We start from the raw sequence: 18,198 nt of genomic DNA, 5'->3' as shown, positions 1-18,198 counted from the left end.
TTATGTATGTAGAACTGTTAAAATGTGCAGAGTATTCGGGGTCTTTCCTATATTGCAGATGTACTAGTATATGGTAAGCTGTTATTAAGAAAATTGTTATAACTTTACTTACTTAAGGTGGCGCTACAGTCCTGTGTGAACTAGGCCTAACGCAACAAACTTCTCCATCTAGCTTGATCCCTATCTAGATGTCTCCAGTTTCGTGCTCCAAGTTGGGTAAGATCACTTTCCTTTTGTGCGCTCCACCTGATTTACGGTCCTCCTCTACTGTGCTTGCTGCACTGTGGGTGTGGATTCGAAAAAGCCCCATCGACATCACGCTGAGTTCTTCCGATTATGTCAATATCATGCACTATTCTTTCAAGTACTATGTTTAAAAAAATCACCTTATCTAATACCTTTTTTGACATCGAAGTGTTCTGTTAAATTGTTTCCAAACTTTATGGAGCAGTGTAAATTTCCATGGTCATCCTGCACAAACGGACGAGTTTGGCAGGGATGCCAAAACTAGACATTGCTCTATACGGCATAAAAATCGATAAAAAGATGGTGGGTATCGATTTGGGAACCGGTCGAAATGCTGTATTTTAAAAAACTGTAAGTAGGTCATAATACTGTATGGTTGATATACTGTATTTCAAAATACTTTTGAGATATAGCATTTTGATCATGCAGTATTTTGTACATAAAATATTTTGAAGTACAGGATTTTGAGATACAGTATTTTAAATACAGTATTTTGATCCATACAGTATTTCAACCCCAACCACTTTTGACTTTGCGCGTTGGCAATTTTCCATAGCTTTCACCTAACTTGAAAAACTTGTAAATACCTGTAGTGGATCTTCCTATTTTTCTAGCGATCGCCGAGCAGAAAGGCCACAATTTTTGTTTGCAGTGGTTTTGAACTTTTTTCCTTACTTAAAATTCTTCCACGCGGCATGATAAGATACTGTTAAATAAAATCTTCAAAATCAATTTTAAAGCACATAAAATGATTTCCTACCGCTTTTAATAATGAGTTTAAACAACTTTATGAAATAACCACTCTCAATTAGTCTGTTTTTTAATTGACCAACTTTAAATGTTTTCGATTAGTGGATATTGTTTCACTTACTTTGCACCGATGCAATTTATAAGGATAAAAAATAACAGTTCATTATGCTGAACACCTATTGTGAGGTGGGTTTTTATCTGCAACTAAGACCTGTGAAATTCCAGTACGAGTAAATAGAGATTGACATTTTTAACTACACGCTAAGGACGAAAATAAATCATAAATATGATGCTCACACCTTTAATTAAGTCTTCAAAACCAAAAGCTGACTAATTTTCTTTTGTATTTATTTATTTTTTATAACTTTAATGAAATCATTCATTTTTTTTAATTTCATCTACTTTGTATCCATTTATTTCAACTTTTCATTACGAATACTTTATTTTTGAGTACACGTCCAGCTGAATGTTTTAAACCTCAATTTGTTTTTTTTTTTTAACAAATATAACATTAAACTAACACACTTCTTCTGGCATTTACATTTCTAGGAATAAAAGTATGAGAATTTTCTTAGTTTCCATTTTTGTTTGAGCTATAAATTTAAATATTTTTTCAAAAAAACTAAGCTTTTAATTTTGTATAATAAATCCTTTGGCAAGACAAATATAATGTTAAATATAATTGAATGCATCCATTCTAAGAATAATAATATTTTTTACCATTGTTTTAACTTTTTTACAGTTCATATAAATTCTACACATTTTGTTTTATCTAACTTAATCACACATGAATTAAAAATTATTTAATTTTTGTTTGTTAAGTTAAGGAATTCAGGTATTTCAAGGGATGTTTATTTTAATTTTTTGTTTTAATTTGGATTTGGTTTTAGCAATTGATCTTTATTTTTATTTTAAAGCTTTGAAAAAAGAATTTTTTCTTTATTTCTTTAATGAAGTATGGCAGCTTATTTTGCGTGTCTTTTTAAGATGTTGTTTATTTATTTTTTATAATACAAAGAATTTGTTTTCTTTTAAACATTTTCTTCTGCTTTAGATATGAGTGATTTAATTATTTTAATCACGATTTTAGAAGTTTTCCATACATTTTAATGCTTACTTTAACGTTAACGGCTATCAAAACTATTCTAAAGGTTTATTAAAAATTGAGGAACTTCAACAGCCAAATGCTAACACAGCAACTAATTGCTATGTTAATTTGATAAACAATTTTGAAAATACACATACCTATTACAAATTTTGATTAAGTGTTATAATTGATAAATCACATGCGATATTTAACTGCGTTTACCTGTGAAAAGAAGAAAAGGTTTTCACATTCAAGAACCGCACTCATATGATAAAACCTTTGGAATCGTAGAGGAAGAGATGTATTCATTGATATTATTTAATTATTTTTTGCGGTAATTCTTACAGTTCAATATGAAATTTGACAGGTTCAAGACAGTAAAACACACAGGAGTCTGATGATCTTGTTTCATGTTTTTGTTGATCCATATACATAAACTTAAACAATAATATTTGTAATCTAATAAGACAAAATTGAACTTACAAAAATATGCTACATACATAAGCAGATAATTTGTCTCGATGACTTTAATTTTGTTCAGATTTCATTTATTTTTAACATTATTATAATATTATTTTTCAGCCATTATAACTCATGTATGTTGCTCAAATACCATACAGATATGTTCATTAAAATACTCATTTATAATGATGCATAGGTTTTTTTTATTTAAAACTATTTTATAAAATAAATCTTTAGCATCCAAAGTGTATCGTTATTGTGTACCTACATGCAGGAAAATTATCTTTTAGTATAATATACTTAACAACATTCATTTTTAAAGTTACGTTTCTTTACCAACTTCTTTTAAAATTTAGAAGCACTTTTATTGAAACGCAGTGAGTCAGGAATTTTTTCAGTTGCACATATGTATATTTGAGTTGAAACTAAGAAAACTTTTTTTGTTAAGTATTTAAAATGTTTCGTTTAAATAGCTTTTTTATTTAAGCTCGTTGGCCGTTCCTGACAACAAGAATTTTATTATATACTACTACCTTGAAAGTGGATATAAACGTGGGCAACTAAATTATGTTAGTTTTAAATCTGATCGATTCGATAAGCTGTATAAATAATTTATTTTTTCTTTTACAGCCGATAGAATTATAACTACATAGGGTTAAAGCAACAACAATTCTATTAAGTTATTAAGCAAGTACCATTTAAGCGGTTTACGTGCATAGTTTTGGGCCCCAAAAATGGCAAAAATCTCTCAGGAACACGTACCCAAAGCTAAGTCTTGGCAAAATCTTTTAAGTGACTTAAAGCACTCCAACATGTATGTGTAAACACGCACACACGAGAATCGTTGAGAAGTCTAGATATCACCTTTAGACCCTATAAGACATAATACCTTTAAAATCAGATATAAATCTCAACATTTTTAATAGAAATTTCTCAAGAAACTTTATTTTCAATTTTTAAGAAATCGTTCAAGATCTGAAGAACCATTGTTTTTTCTTATGTCCCGTGAGATTTATCTGACAATAATAGAATAGAGCACGAAACTGTTTTTTGCGTTTTTAATGCGTTTTGATTTTCACCTTTTAACTTAAGCGCCAAAAATATTTAGATAAGGGCATATTGTACAGGGGTCCAAAACAATTTTTTACAGGAAGGGTAGGAGGAAGGAGCAGTTTTAGAAATTAACTCTCAAATTGAAAATAAAATCAATAAAAAACAACGGCAATACTAACAATAATTTAATGTTCAAATTCTAAAATCCACAAGTCTGTTCTGCGAATTTTTCAAAAACTCTTTTTTTTTAGCTTAAGAAATTTGTTTAGTACTTTATTGTCAGTGTTGCCGTTGTTTTTTAATATTTTTTGTTTCATATTAAGTAATTTTTCCAAAACTACCCTTACCTTCTAAACGGGGAAGATAGACTCCCCTCTCATAGCATAAAATGCTTGTTTTCGCAAAATGATGTCGTTGGTGCATAAGTAATCGTGCTCTTGCCACGTGAAGATCCAGAAGAAGTTTCGATCGATGGTTCAAATTATAGGTTAATTACCGTTAAACAAGTAAGCTCTCTAAGCGAAAGTACTCAATTACTAATATAGGAATATAAGACTGACATTTTGGTTGCCTACAAGCTGCGGAGGTCAAAATGAAAGTTTGCGTAGAATCATGTAAGAACCAAACATATTCTCGCACTTAGTCCTCAGACCAATCAAATTACTTATTTCTTAAAACTCATGGGTATGTTCGAAAACAAAGCAATTCTAGCCAACATAATCTCAATTGCTTCTATTGAATTGAAATTAAAATACTAGGGCAACACAAGCGAAAACGACTTATGATAAAAGTTCTTTGAAAAAGAAGCCATGTTGAGTAGAATTTATTTTAAACTTTTGGCAATATATACAATATACATACATACATATTTTTAATATGAAGCAGGTAAAGTACAACATAAAATTTAAAAAATGTGAATGAATGTTTTTCCTTAATGCAATCACTACCTTCAAAATTATTTTCATTCATATCGGAAATTAAAAAAAAATCTTCGAAATAACTACTGACTTTTTTGAAGACTTTCTTTTTATTTGTATAATGAAATTGTAGGGTTCTACTATCTATAAATAATTATCTTCCAGTAAGATAACTCAATTCATTTAAGTAAACGCTTGCCATTAAATTAAAAGTTATTATCAGAAACTGTTTTATTTTCTTGTAGTACATCTTTAACTACCTTAATTAGTCAAACCAATTATGCCGAAAACTCTGCTGGCCCTACACTTAAACAGTATTCCATAATAAGAACGCTCTAGTAATGAATACCTGTACCCAAGATTGCTGTTGGATACCAACATTCGTTCATTTAGATTTCTTGATTTTTTTGAGATCGCATTGGTTGTGCTTGGAGTCCCAGCAACTCGAGGTACAGTCGGAACAGTATTTTCTTCTTTGTATTTTATTTTAAACGAAAAAATCAATCTTGGAGCCAATAAGCTGGGAAGCTTTTTATCCGTTAAACTTAATACCTAAAATAAGAACAAAAGCTTTATCCATATTTTTGATTTAAAAAATAAAACATATTGTGGACAAATTTGAAGATAGTCGAAACTAAAGGTTGACAGCTATTTCTGACCTTGCTTAATATAAACTTGCCTTGAGAAGGCGCTTGACCGTTTAAAATGTATATTTAGCCAACATAAATTACTTGACAGCTGATAAAATCGCCAATAAAATAATGTTACCAACTAAAAGTGCTATTCCTCTACAAAAAAAATCGTTCAGAGTAATGTATTAGCTTTTAAGTTTACTAAGGACAGTAATCGATGCAATATGTAAATTCAAGTGAATAATAAGCATGCAAAAGATCAGCATTTTAAATTTTCGATTTTAGAGTCTTAACAACTACATTTTTATTTTGTTTAGAATTTAAGATTGTTCAAAAACTATTTTTCTGCACGCATTACAATAATGAAATTTAGTGCAAAATCAAATGAAATGAAATTTTTAAAACTAATGGGCATCGCCCCGATTTGTCAAACAATTTAGTGTTTAGAATTTTCCATTTCGATGATACTTTTCAAAATCTACTATTTTTCAAGAAACAAAAAAGCAATCAATAGCTTCTTGGTTTGTTTTATTTTTGGGAAAGAGTCGGTATCATTTGAGTCAAACAAAAATTGTCCAAGACTTTAGCAGGCAGTTGTTGTTCATAAGACAATGTTGGTTAGTATGCTTTTAAATTCATACCACATCCATATGACATCAAAATGAATAGAATAAAATTGAACTTTGGTCGATAGGGAGCTGTTTGAGAACAACTGATATTTTAAATTGCTTATTTAAAAGTCCTCACATAGTGGAGTGCCTAGAGCATTCAAAACCGTAAAACCTCGGATTAGAGTTATAGTGAATACATTAATATGATCGATGTGGAATATTGTTTTTTAAACTATAAATAGCAATGTTTACTCAAAATTTGTGTGTGCACTCCATTTCTTCATTGTTTTAACAAATTATTATAATAAAATAATATTGACCATATATTTTCACTTTAAACAGTAATTTTTCAACTTCCCATAGGAAGTTAATGTAATGGCTCCGATTTATCGAAATTTTTACCATAGCAGTTTAAAAAAGGTGAACATTTTGGTTAACCCTAAATATCTCATAACCCAAAGACGCTAGAGACTTGAATTAAATTTTGTATCATATATTGTAACGTGATACCAAACAAGTATATTTTTGGGAAAAAATCCAATTAACGGTATTTATTATAAATCAAAAACCTGAAAAAATGTATTACCTCGAAAATTTTACAACTAAAATATAATTTCATCTGCAAAACAATTTTGTGCAACGAAGAATAATGCTTATTGTTGAAAAAATCTAATTGACAGTTTTTTTTTATAAAAAATAAAAATCTAAAAAAAACATTACTCAAAGTTGGTAAAAACTGAATTTCGACTCAAATATCTTTTCAAAAACTTGAGATTATGGCTTCAAACTTATTTTATCTTATAAGAAATATTGTTTTCAACATTCTGAAAAATGTTGAGAAAAATCGAACTGACAGTTTTTTTTACAAAAAAAAAAAAATTAATAAAAGTTTGTACAAATTGATTTTTGACTCAAATATATGTTCAAAACTTTGAGATATTGGCTTTAAACTCTTTTTATCTTTCAAAAAATATTGTTGTCAACATTCGGTAAAATTTTGAGAAAAATCGAATTGACAGTTTTTTTGTAAAAAAAAATACAAACCTAACAAAAAAAGAATACTAAAACTTGGTAAAAATTTACTTACAACTCAAATAGCTTTTCAAAGTTAAAAATATTTCTTCTCTCTTTTTATTTCACAGAAAATATTGTTTTCGATACTTAGTAATTTTTTTGTATAAAAATCCAAATGTAATTTGAGAGATATCAAGAAATTCCATTGTTCATAGCAGCAGTCGCTCCACTTTCCCCTCCACTCTTTTCTACCTTTTCGAGATCCCTGCTGCTATTTTTATACACAGGTATATTTGAAAAGTGTTCCTATATGTCTATTCAGATAAGATTTTAAAAAACTAACTGTTTAAAGTTAAAATATATGGTCAAACATTAATTATTTAAAATCATTTGTTTAAACAGTGAAAAATTGGAGTGCACAAAAAAATGCTGGGTAAACATTGCAATTTACAGTTTAAAAAACAATATCCCACATCGATCATATTAATTCATTCACTATAACTCTAATCCGAGGTGAAAACCCCCAGGCGCTCCAATAACAGCACAAATTGATGTAAATTGAATTCGATATCTCTGGTTCTTGCTATATGGAGTGTTTGCAACATAGGTAATTTTGTATTTAATTGTTTTTGTGATTTTAGTATACGAGTATATTAGTTTCTAGAGTTCAATATTATCACAATTAAAATTTAAAAGTTATCTTCGCATCTTTAATGTAAGGTATTATGTTATATACATTTATATGTTACTTTACTAGCAATACAGTTTTTGGAATATGGTTTATTATATCTTATAAGTTATATATCTAACTGTTAATTCAATGGAAAGAATGTCCTTTTGAATGGATTCCTAGACTTTTTTGTAATTAAAATATTTGTTAATGATTAATTTAATTTGTATTAAAACGATGCTTCCACTAAATATGTCCCATCCATTGGCTGGTTATTTTGATTACCTTGAGCATTACCTGAAGCTGGCATATATTTTCCGCAGGCCTGTGTGTTTTGGCGAGAATATAACAAAAAAAATAAAATGTTGTTATTTAATAATGTAAATAATATAATATTAATCAAATTTTAATAAATAAAGTTGTAGGTTTCTATTTATATTAGAAGAGCGAATAAGAAAAATAATCTAAGAAAATAAATAGATATATTTTATTGAAGGAAATAATCTAAGTTCAAAATTGTTTTGCACTTAATTTCGGTACCAATCCATTCGACCAACAATTATACTTTTTTATTAGAAAGTATTACTTCTAATTAACCAAAATTCGAATTATTTACATTGTAAAGCGTGCTAAGAAACTGAAAACAATTTTTTTGGAATGCAATAAAGTGCCAAATAAAAAAAGCTTATATTTTACACTTAAAAATACAAATAAGTTCAAGTCTGATAAAGTGAATACATATTACAATAAACTAATTCTTTTCAAAAACAAAAATTCAAGCAAAAGCGGGACGGTTCGTATGGTATGTATGTGGTAGTCCTTATCTTTATTAAAGAAACCCGCCTCATATATCCTATTTTCATCGTTTACAAAATTTATAGAATATAATTTATAGACCTTTTCTCTTTTTTGATATGTAGAAACAGTTTTTTTTTTATCTACACTTACTGCTCAACTAAATACGAACACCATTTTGAAAACATTTTGACAAACTTCTGTATTTATTTGAAAGAAATATTATTCTATTAAGGTTTAGGCCGCACCCATCATACAAAGCAACTAATATAAGATAAGATAAGATAAGATAAGATAAGATAAGATAAGATAAGATAAGATAAGATAAGATAAGATAAGATAAGATAAGATAAGATAAGATAAGATAAGATAAGATAAGATAAGATAAGATAAGATAAGATAAGATAAGATAAGATAAGATAAGATAAGATAAGATAAGATAAGATAAGATAAGATAAGATAAGATAAGATAAGATAAGATAAGATAAGATAAGATAAGATAAGATAAGATAAGATAAGATAAGATAAGATAAGATAAGATAAGATAAGATAAGATAAGATAAGATAAGATAAGATAAGATAAGATAAGATAAGATAAGATAAGATAAGATAAGATAAGATAAGATAAGATAAGATAAGATAAGATAAGATAAGATAAGATAAGATAAGATAAGATAAGATAAGATAAGATAAGATAAGATAAGATAAGATAAGATAAGATAAGATAAGATAAGATAAGATAAGATAAGATAAGATAAGATAAGATAAGATAAGATAAGATAAGATAAGATAAGATAAGATAAGATAAGATAAGATAAGATAAGATAAGATAAGATAAGATAAGATAAGATAAGATAAGATAAGATAAGATAAGATAAGATAAGATAAGATAAGATAAGATAAGATAAGATAAGATAAGATAAGATAAGATAAGATAAGATAAGATAAGATAAGATAAGATAAGATAAGATAAGATAAGATAAGATAAGATAAGATAAGATAAGATAAGATAAGATAAGATAAGATAAGATAAGATAAGATAAGATAAGATAAGATAAGATAAGATAAGATAAGATAAGATAAGATAAGATAAGATAAGATAAGATAAGATAAGATAAGATAAGATAAGATAAGATAAGATAAGATAAGATAAGATAAGATAAGATAAGATAAGATAAGATAAGATAAGATAAGATAAGATAAGATAAGATAAGATAAGATAAGATAAGATAAGATAAGATAAGATAAGATAAGATAAGATAAGATAAGATAAGATAAGATAAGATAAGATAAGATAAGATAAGATAAGATAAGATAAGATAAGATAAGATAAGATAAGATAAGATAAGATAAGATAAGATAAGATAAGATAAGATAAGATAAGATAAGATAAGATAAGATAAGATAAGATAAGATAAGATAAGATAAGATAAGATAAGATAAGATAAGATAAGATAAGATAAGATAAGATAAGATAAGATAAGATAAGATAAGATAAGATAAGATAAGATAAAGATAAGATAAGATAAGATAAGATAAGATAAGATAAGATAAGATAAGATAAGATAAGATAAGATAAGATAAGATAAGATAAGATAAGATAAGATAAGATAAGATAAGATAAATAAGATAAGATAAGATAAGATAAGATAAGATAAGATAAGATAAGATAAGATAAGATAAGATAAGATAAGATAAGATAAGATAAGATAAGATAAGATAAGATAAGATAAGATAAGATAAGATAAGATAAGATAAGATAAGATAAGATAAGATAAGATAAGATAAGATAAGATAAGATAGATAAGATAAGATAAGATAAGAAGATAAGATAAGATAAGATAAGATAAGATAAGATAAGATAAGATAAGATAAGATAAGATAAGATAAGATAAGATAAGATAAGATAAGATAAGATAAGATAAGATAAGATAAGATAAGATAAGATAAGATAAGATAAGATAAGATAAGATAAGATAAGATAAGATAAGATAAGATAAGATAAGATAAGATAAGATAAGATAAGATAAGATAAGATAAGATAAGATAAGATAAGATAAGATAAGATAAGATAAGATAAGATAAGATAGATAAGATAAGATAAGATAAGATAAGATAAGATAAGATAAGATAAGATAAGATAAGATAAGATAAGATAAGATAAGATAAGATAAGATAAGATAAGATAAGATAAGATAAGATAAGATAAGATAAGATAAGATAAGATAAGATAAGATAAGATAAGATAAGATAAGATAGATAAGATAAGATAAGATAAGATAAGATAAGATAAGATAAGATAAGATAAGATAGATAAGATAAGATAAGATAAGATAAGATAAGATAAGATAAGATAAGATAAGATAAGATAAGATAAGATAAGATAAGATAAGATAAGATAAGATAAGATAAGATAGATAAGATAAGATAAGATAAGATAAGATAAGATAAGATAAGATAAGATAAGATAGATAAGATAAGATAAGATAAGATAAGATAAGATAAGATAAGATAAGATAAGATAAGATAAGATAAGATAAGATAAGATAAGATAAGATAAGATAAGATAAGATAAGATAAGATAAGATAAGATAAGATAAGATAAGATAAGATAAGATAAGATAAGATAAGATAAGATAAGATAAGATAAGATAAGATAAGATAAGATAAGATAAGATAAGATAAGATAAGATAAGATAAGATAAGATAAGATAAGATAAGATAAGATAAGATAAGATAAGATAAGATAAGATAAGATAGATAAGATAAGATAAGATAAGATAAGATAAGATAAGATAGATAAGATAAGATAAGATAAGATAAGATAAGATAGATAAGATAAGATAAGATAAGATAAGATAAGATAAAATAAGATAAGATAAGATAAGATAAGATAAGATAAGATAAGATAAGATAAGATAAGATAAGATAAGATAAGATAAGATAAGATAAGATAAGATAAGATAAGATAAGATAAGATAAGATAAGATAATAAGATAAGATAAGATAGATAAGATAAGATAAGATAAGATAAGATAAGATAAGATAAGATAAGATAAGATAAGATAAGATAAGATAAGATAAGATAAAGATAAGATAAGATAAGATAAGATAAGATAAGATAAGATAAGATAAGATAAGATAAGATAAGATAAGATAAGATAAGATAAGATAAGATAAGATAAGATAAGATAAGATAAGATAAGATAAGATAAGATAAGATAAGATAAGATAAGATAAGATAAGATAAGATAAGATAAGATAAGATAAGATAAGATAAGATAAGATAAGATAAGAAAGATAAGATAAGATAAGATAAGATAAGATAAGATAAGATAAGATAAGATAAGATAAGATAAGATAAGATAAGATAAGATAAGATAAGATAAGATAAGATAAGATAAGATAAGATAAGATAAGATAAGATAAGATAAGATAAGATAAGATAAGATAAGATAAGATAAGATAAGATAAGATAAGATAAGATAAGATAAAGATAAGATAAGATAAGATAAGATAAGATAAGATAAGATAAGATAAGATAAGATAAGATAAGATAAGATAAGATAAGATAAGATAAGATAAGATAAGATAAGATAAGATAAGATAAGATAAGATAAGATAAGATAAGATAAGATAAGATAAGATAAGATAAGATAAGATAAGATAAGATAAGATAAGATAAGATAAGATAAGATAAGATAAGATAAGATAAGATAAGATAAGATAAGATAAGATAAGATAAGATAAGATAAGATAAGATAAGATAAGATAAGATAAGATAAGATAAGATAAGATAAGATAAGATAAGATAAGATAAGATAAGATAAGATAAGATAAGATAAGATAAGATAAGATAAGATAAGATAAGATAAGATAAGATAAGATAAGATAGATAAGATAAGATAAGATAAGATAAGATAAGATAAGATAAGATAAGATAAGATAAGATAAGATAAGATAAGATAAGATAAGATAAGATAAGATAAGATAAGATAAGATAAGATAAGATAAGATAAGATAAGATAAGATAAGATAAGATAAGATAAGATAAGATAAGATAAGATAAGATAAGATAAGATAAGATAAGATAAGATAAGATAAGATAAGATAAGATAAGATAAGATAAGATAAGATAAGATAAGATAAGATAAGATAAGATAAGATAAGATAAGATAAGATAAGATAAGATAAGATAAGATAAGATAAGGCACTAACAACTTCAATCAAATGTTAACATAAAGTTGCAATACGTATGCAATGTGCACCAATGTTTTTTTTTTTAAATGTTGACGTATTATAAACACAGGACACGGTTTTCAAAATATTCTTTACACCAACACTTACTCTTATACCCATGTCGTAAAGGGTGCGATCTACTTACGCAAAGTTCACAAAAAAATATTTTTGTGCTGAATTAAATAAATTTAAAGAAAATTGTGATTGCGAAACTTATTAAATACCAATAAACAGGCCACAACAGCATGCAGAAATACGAACAAATCTTAAGGTCATAGAGTGAAAATTGAAACTATCTTTTATTTATAAATAAGGTTTTAAAAAACTTTAATTGTACAAACATTCAAACGAAATCTTAAATACACACATTTATGCAGATTTTTTGCAGTAGTGAGTAGGTCACAACACACATACACACTTGGTGGAAGAAATCAACACCCCTTTTACTTTTATGAATATTTAGAAGCTTTGTGACCATCTAAAACTGCATATTTTAGTCGAGACACGAGCCTTGTTTAACTTGGAATATAAATTTGAAAAAGTAAAATCAAATAAAAACAAACAAAAAACAAAACTTTTAAGGATTTGATTCAAAAAAATAACTTACCTGGTAACGCTGTGAACAACAACGTCCACAGCAGGATTGCATCAAGCCTACAGCACTATTCGTGGAATGAGCTGGACTTGCCATAGGCGATGGTGAACCGGGACGTTTCGGTTGACCATTGTATGGTGTGTCAAGCTCAACAAACTCACGATCCTTTATTAAGAACACAGAATGTAATGGAATAATTAAGAAATAGTTGGAAGAATATGTGTACATTTACATTTATATAACATTATGTATGAGTATGAGCATGAGTATGAGTATGAGTATGAGTATGAGTATGAGTATGAGTATGAGTATGAGTATGAGTATGAGTATGAGTATGAGTATGAGTATGAGTATGAGTATGAGTATGAGTATGAGTATGAGTATGAGTATGAGTATGAGTATGAGTATGAGTATGAGTATGAGTATGAGTATGAGTATGAGTATGAGTATGAGTATGAGTATGAGTATGAGTATGAGTATGAGTATGAGTATGAGTATGAGTATGAGTATGAGTATGAGTATGAGTATGAGTATGAGTATGAGTATGAGTATGAGTATGAGTATGAGTATGAGTATGAGTATGAGTATGAGTATGAGTATGAGTATGAGTATGAGTATGAGTATGAGTATGAGTATGAGTATGAGTATGAGTATGAGTATGAGTATGAGTATGAGTATGAGTATGAGTATGAGTATGAGTATGAGTATGAGTATGAGTATGAGTATGAGTATGAGTATGAGTATGAGTATGAGTATGAGTATGAGTATGAGTATGAGTATGAGTATGAGTATGAGTATGAGTATGAGTATGAGTATGAGTATGAGTATGAGTATGAGTATGAGTATGAGTATGAGTATGAGTATGAGTATGAGTATGAGTATGAGTATGAGTATGAGTATGAGTATGAGTATGAGTATGAGTATGAGTATGAGTATGAGTATGAGTATGAGTATGAGTATGAGTATGAGTATGAGTATGAGTATGAGTATGAGTATGAGTATGAGTATGAGTATGAGTATGAGTATGAGTATGAGTATGAGTATCAGTATCAGTATCAGTATCAGTATCAGTATCAGTATCAGTATCAGTATCAGTATCAGTATCAGTATCAGTATCAGTATCAGTATCAGTATCAGTATCAGTATCAGTATCAGTATCAGTATCAGTATCAGTATCAGTATCAGTATCAGTATCAGTATCAGTATCAGTATCAGTATCAGTATCAGTATCAGTATCAGTATCAGTATCAGTATCAGTATCAGTATCAGTATCAGTATCAGTATCAGTATCAGTATCAGTATCAGTATCAGTATCAGTATCAGTATCAGTATCAGTATCAGTATCAGTATCAGTATCAGTATCAGTATCAGTATCAGTATCAGTATCAGTATCAGTATCAGTATCAGTATCAGTATCAGTATCAGTATCAGTATCAGTATCAGTATCAGTATCAGTATCAGTATCAGTATCAGTATCAGTATCAGTATCAGTATCAGTATCAGTATCAGTATCAGTATCAGTATCAGTATCAGTATCAGTATCAGTATCAGTATCAGTATCAGTATCAGTATCAGTATCAGTATCAGTATCAGTATCAGTATCAGTATCAGTATCAGTATCAGTATCAGTATCAGTATCAGTATCAGTATCAGTATCAGTATCAGTATCAGTATCAGTATCAGTATCAGTATCAGTATCAGTATCAGTATCAGTATCAGTATCAGTATCAGTATCAGTATCAGTATCAGTATCAGTATCAGTATCAGTATCAGTATCAGTATCAGTATCAGTATCAGTATCAGTATCAGTATCAGTATCAGTATCAGTATCAGTATCAGTATCAGTATCAGTATCAGTATCAGTATCAGTATCAGTATCAGTATCAGTATCAGTATCAGTATCAGTATCAGTATCAGTATCAGTATCAGTATCAGTATCAGTATCAGTATCAGTATCAGTATCAGTATCAGTATCAGTATCAGTATCAGTATCAGTATCAGTATCAGTATCAGTATCAGTATCAGTATCAGTATCAGTATCAGTATCAGTATCAGTATCAGTATCAGTATCAGTATCAGTATCAGTATCAGTATCAGTATCAGTATCAGTATCAGTATCAGTATCAGTATCAGTATCAGTATCAGTATCAGTATCAGTATCAGTATCAGTATCAGTATCAGTATCAGTATCAGTATCAGTATCAGTATCAGTATCAGTATCAGTATCAGTATCAGTATCAGTATCAGTATCAGTATCAGTATCAGTATCAGTATCAGTATCAGTATCAGTAAAAGATTTGTACAAAAATGAAGTTAATGTTAGCTCTACAAGTAAAAGCACATAACTTCGCATAAGTTAATATTTTACAATCTTACAGCTGAATACCGTATAACATGCATAACAAAAAATACAACCAAATTGACAAACAAATTGGGAAGCTTATAAAAGGAAACATGAACCGAAATTAAAAAAAAAAAAGGAAATGAAAGAAGGATTCGATAGTCATGTGAGCATCGACTCAATACAGACTCAAGAAATGACCAGAATACATACAAATGTCGTCAGCATTCTTTCGCGGAAATATGGTTTCCCAAACCGAATGCATTATTGAACTAAACTTTCGAAACAATTAAGCCCACAATTTTGAAAGTTATTGCTTTTTGATTTTAAAATATACAAGTGTATTTTTGTATTTCAATTAGTTTATAATAATTCAAAATATTTATTTTTATTTTTATTAAATATATGTAAAAAAGATATTTTTTAATGCCTAATTATGGTTCATTATTCATTGATATTTCATTGATATGTATAATACCACTATTCAACACGGTGTTCGTAGCAATAATAAAAAAAGACTATTCATATACTTAATCCAAATGAAACGTACTTGCTATTTATTCCGTCCATTTCTATTTTGCAAATACTATATTCACAAAGTGAACAACGCAACTTGTTGTTTAAATTTTGCATCCAAACTATTATGCTTATTTCTTATAATTATGGTATACAAAATCCAAAAAAGGAAAATTTTATCGTTATGCTTTTTTGGGTAAGACTTAAATTAATTATTACTGAGCTACACATTCCTTTTTTTTATTCTAAAGAATGAACGAAAGAGATAGTGTGGATGGAATTTATTAATAAATTTGTATTTAATAATTGCAATTTACTATAAGGTAGGAGCTGGGTATTAAAAATTATAATATACAAATCATATCCTTCATCAAATTTTACATACAAAATGTTTTTAGTTCATGATATATTTATAGTTACAACAATTATTGTTAAACGGTTATTTTACAAAGCTATACAGTACAAAAAAAATGTATTGGTCAATACAAAACTTGACCTCGGATCAACATCAATAAAATACAAATCAGTAGTTTGTAAATAATAAAAGCATCTACAAATTTTCAAAACTTGCTTGCCATAGTTTTTGCCCCAGGTTGTTCCTTTTTATACAAGTAGTTACTATGTTTTCTTAAACGAATACTTTTCATTGCATTGAAAAATTGTATGAAGTTTACCAGGCATATTTTCAATGCTTTACATTGGCTTATAAAGAAATTATAAAATTAAGATTTAGTCCCAATCCAAGTGATAGCACACAAGGAACAATTCAACGCTGCACAAAAGTGAATGCCAACAACTATTCGCACTTTTATCATTTTGGCACACAAGGAACAATTCAACGCTGCACAAAAGTGAATGCCAACAACTATTCGCACTTTTATCATTTTGACAAAATTACTTTTTCTCGAGTATCGGTTATCAGTGAGTCTGTATCCCACTGACTTTCCTATGAAATACTAAAAGATATCAACTATTGTGACAGTGGAATAGCGAAGTACCAAAATTTATATCTTCTTTGTTAAATTTTTTGTATAAAGTGTACCGGACACTGGCCGACAGGGGAACATGCAGTAAAGTTAGGCATTCCTCACAATACGAATTGCTGTTGTTGCAGAGATAACATCAAATGTCAAATGTCCTCCGCAAATGTTCTTCAGTGACTAGCCTCCAAATTTCATCCTTCGAAAGATGGAGCATTCCATAACGATCCAAAGGTAATTTCCGAAATGACTACACCTTATTTTGTGCTGAACGCAACTAAATGGCTCTAGATTTTACTTGCTGATATGTAATTATTAATGGGTTATAACATTTTTTTTCTTATTCACATCCCTCACGAGTTCATGGTATCGAAACAGGGCTTATTGTGTAAGGGATTTTCTTGAAAAAATATCTAGAAGCATATACGAGAACATTTTAAGTGTTTAAATTTAGGTTTGAAAAGTAAAAGAATAAATTTAAGTATTGAATATAAGTGAGTTGGAGTGAAGTTTATCAATTTGAATAGAAAAAAGAAGCTGGGATTCAACACAAAATTAGAATTTTCCATCCCGTATGTTGAATTGTCTGGCCTAAAAGGTTTGCAGGTTTTCTTGTTCTGTTAAAAAAGTTGCCAATTGAATTATTCTAAAAAATTTCAAAATTACCAACAAAATTTTGCATATTACGAAATAGTTTGATTTTTAAATATATTTTTGTTTAGTCGAAAGAGGCAGTACCAGTGAACAAAAGCTTTAGATGGCAAAGCCAGGCATCGAACCTAATAACTGTCAAAGTCCAACGCACTAGCCCCATGCCACGGGCACTATTATTAGTAATGTTTTGCTTGGATTTTAATTTTTTGTAATCAAAAATAAATTCGATTTTTCTCAAAATGTTATTTAAAAACATTATTCTTTATTGCATAAAATTGTTTTGCTGATTAAATCATTTTGTTTTCGTAAAATATTCGAGGTGACAAACAATTTTGTTAAGTATTTTTGATTTACAAAAAAAGGGTTGATTGAATGTTTTTCCAAAAATATTCTTGGCTAGTATCATGTACAATATGTTATATACATTTAAATTCTATCAATATGGGTTCGCGAGATTTTTAGGTTAACCAAAATTGTCACCTTTTTTTTTTTAAATTTCTAGGGTAAGAAAACCACTCACTCAGTTTTCTTGAGAGTTCTTTCTGCATTATTATCTGTATAATACAATTTATTTGAAGTCAATATCTCTACTGATTCTTGAGATATAGACATTCCTCTAAAAATCTTTTAAATAGA

The 18,198-nt window shown here is 27.4% G+C and overlaps 1 protein-coding gene across 1 annotated transcript in view; it reads right to left on the bottom strand.

The window, feature by feature from the left end:
• Positions 1-1,323: 1,323 nt before the first annotated feature.
• The window catches only part of LOC129953425 (potassium voltage-gated channel protein Shal), a 31,661-nt gene continuing 14,786 nt past the window's right edge, over positions 1,324-18,198 (bottom strand). The window contains 1 exon segment of the mRNA XM_056066655.1: positions 1,324-7,767. Coding sequence (XP_055922630.1) covers positions 7,672-7,767 — 96 coding nt within the window. The 3' untranslated portion in view covers positions 1,324-7,671.

This window comes from Eupeodes corollae, chromosome X (assembly GCF_945859685.1).
Source record: "Eupeodes corollae chromosome X, idEupCoro1.1, whole genome shotgun sequence".
Taxonomy (NCBI): domain Eukaryota; kingdom Metazoa; phylum Arthropoda; class Insecta; order Diptera; family Syrphidae; genus Eupeodes; species Eupeodes corollae.
This window is presented reverse-complemented; position numbering and strand designations above follow the sequence as displayed.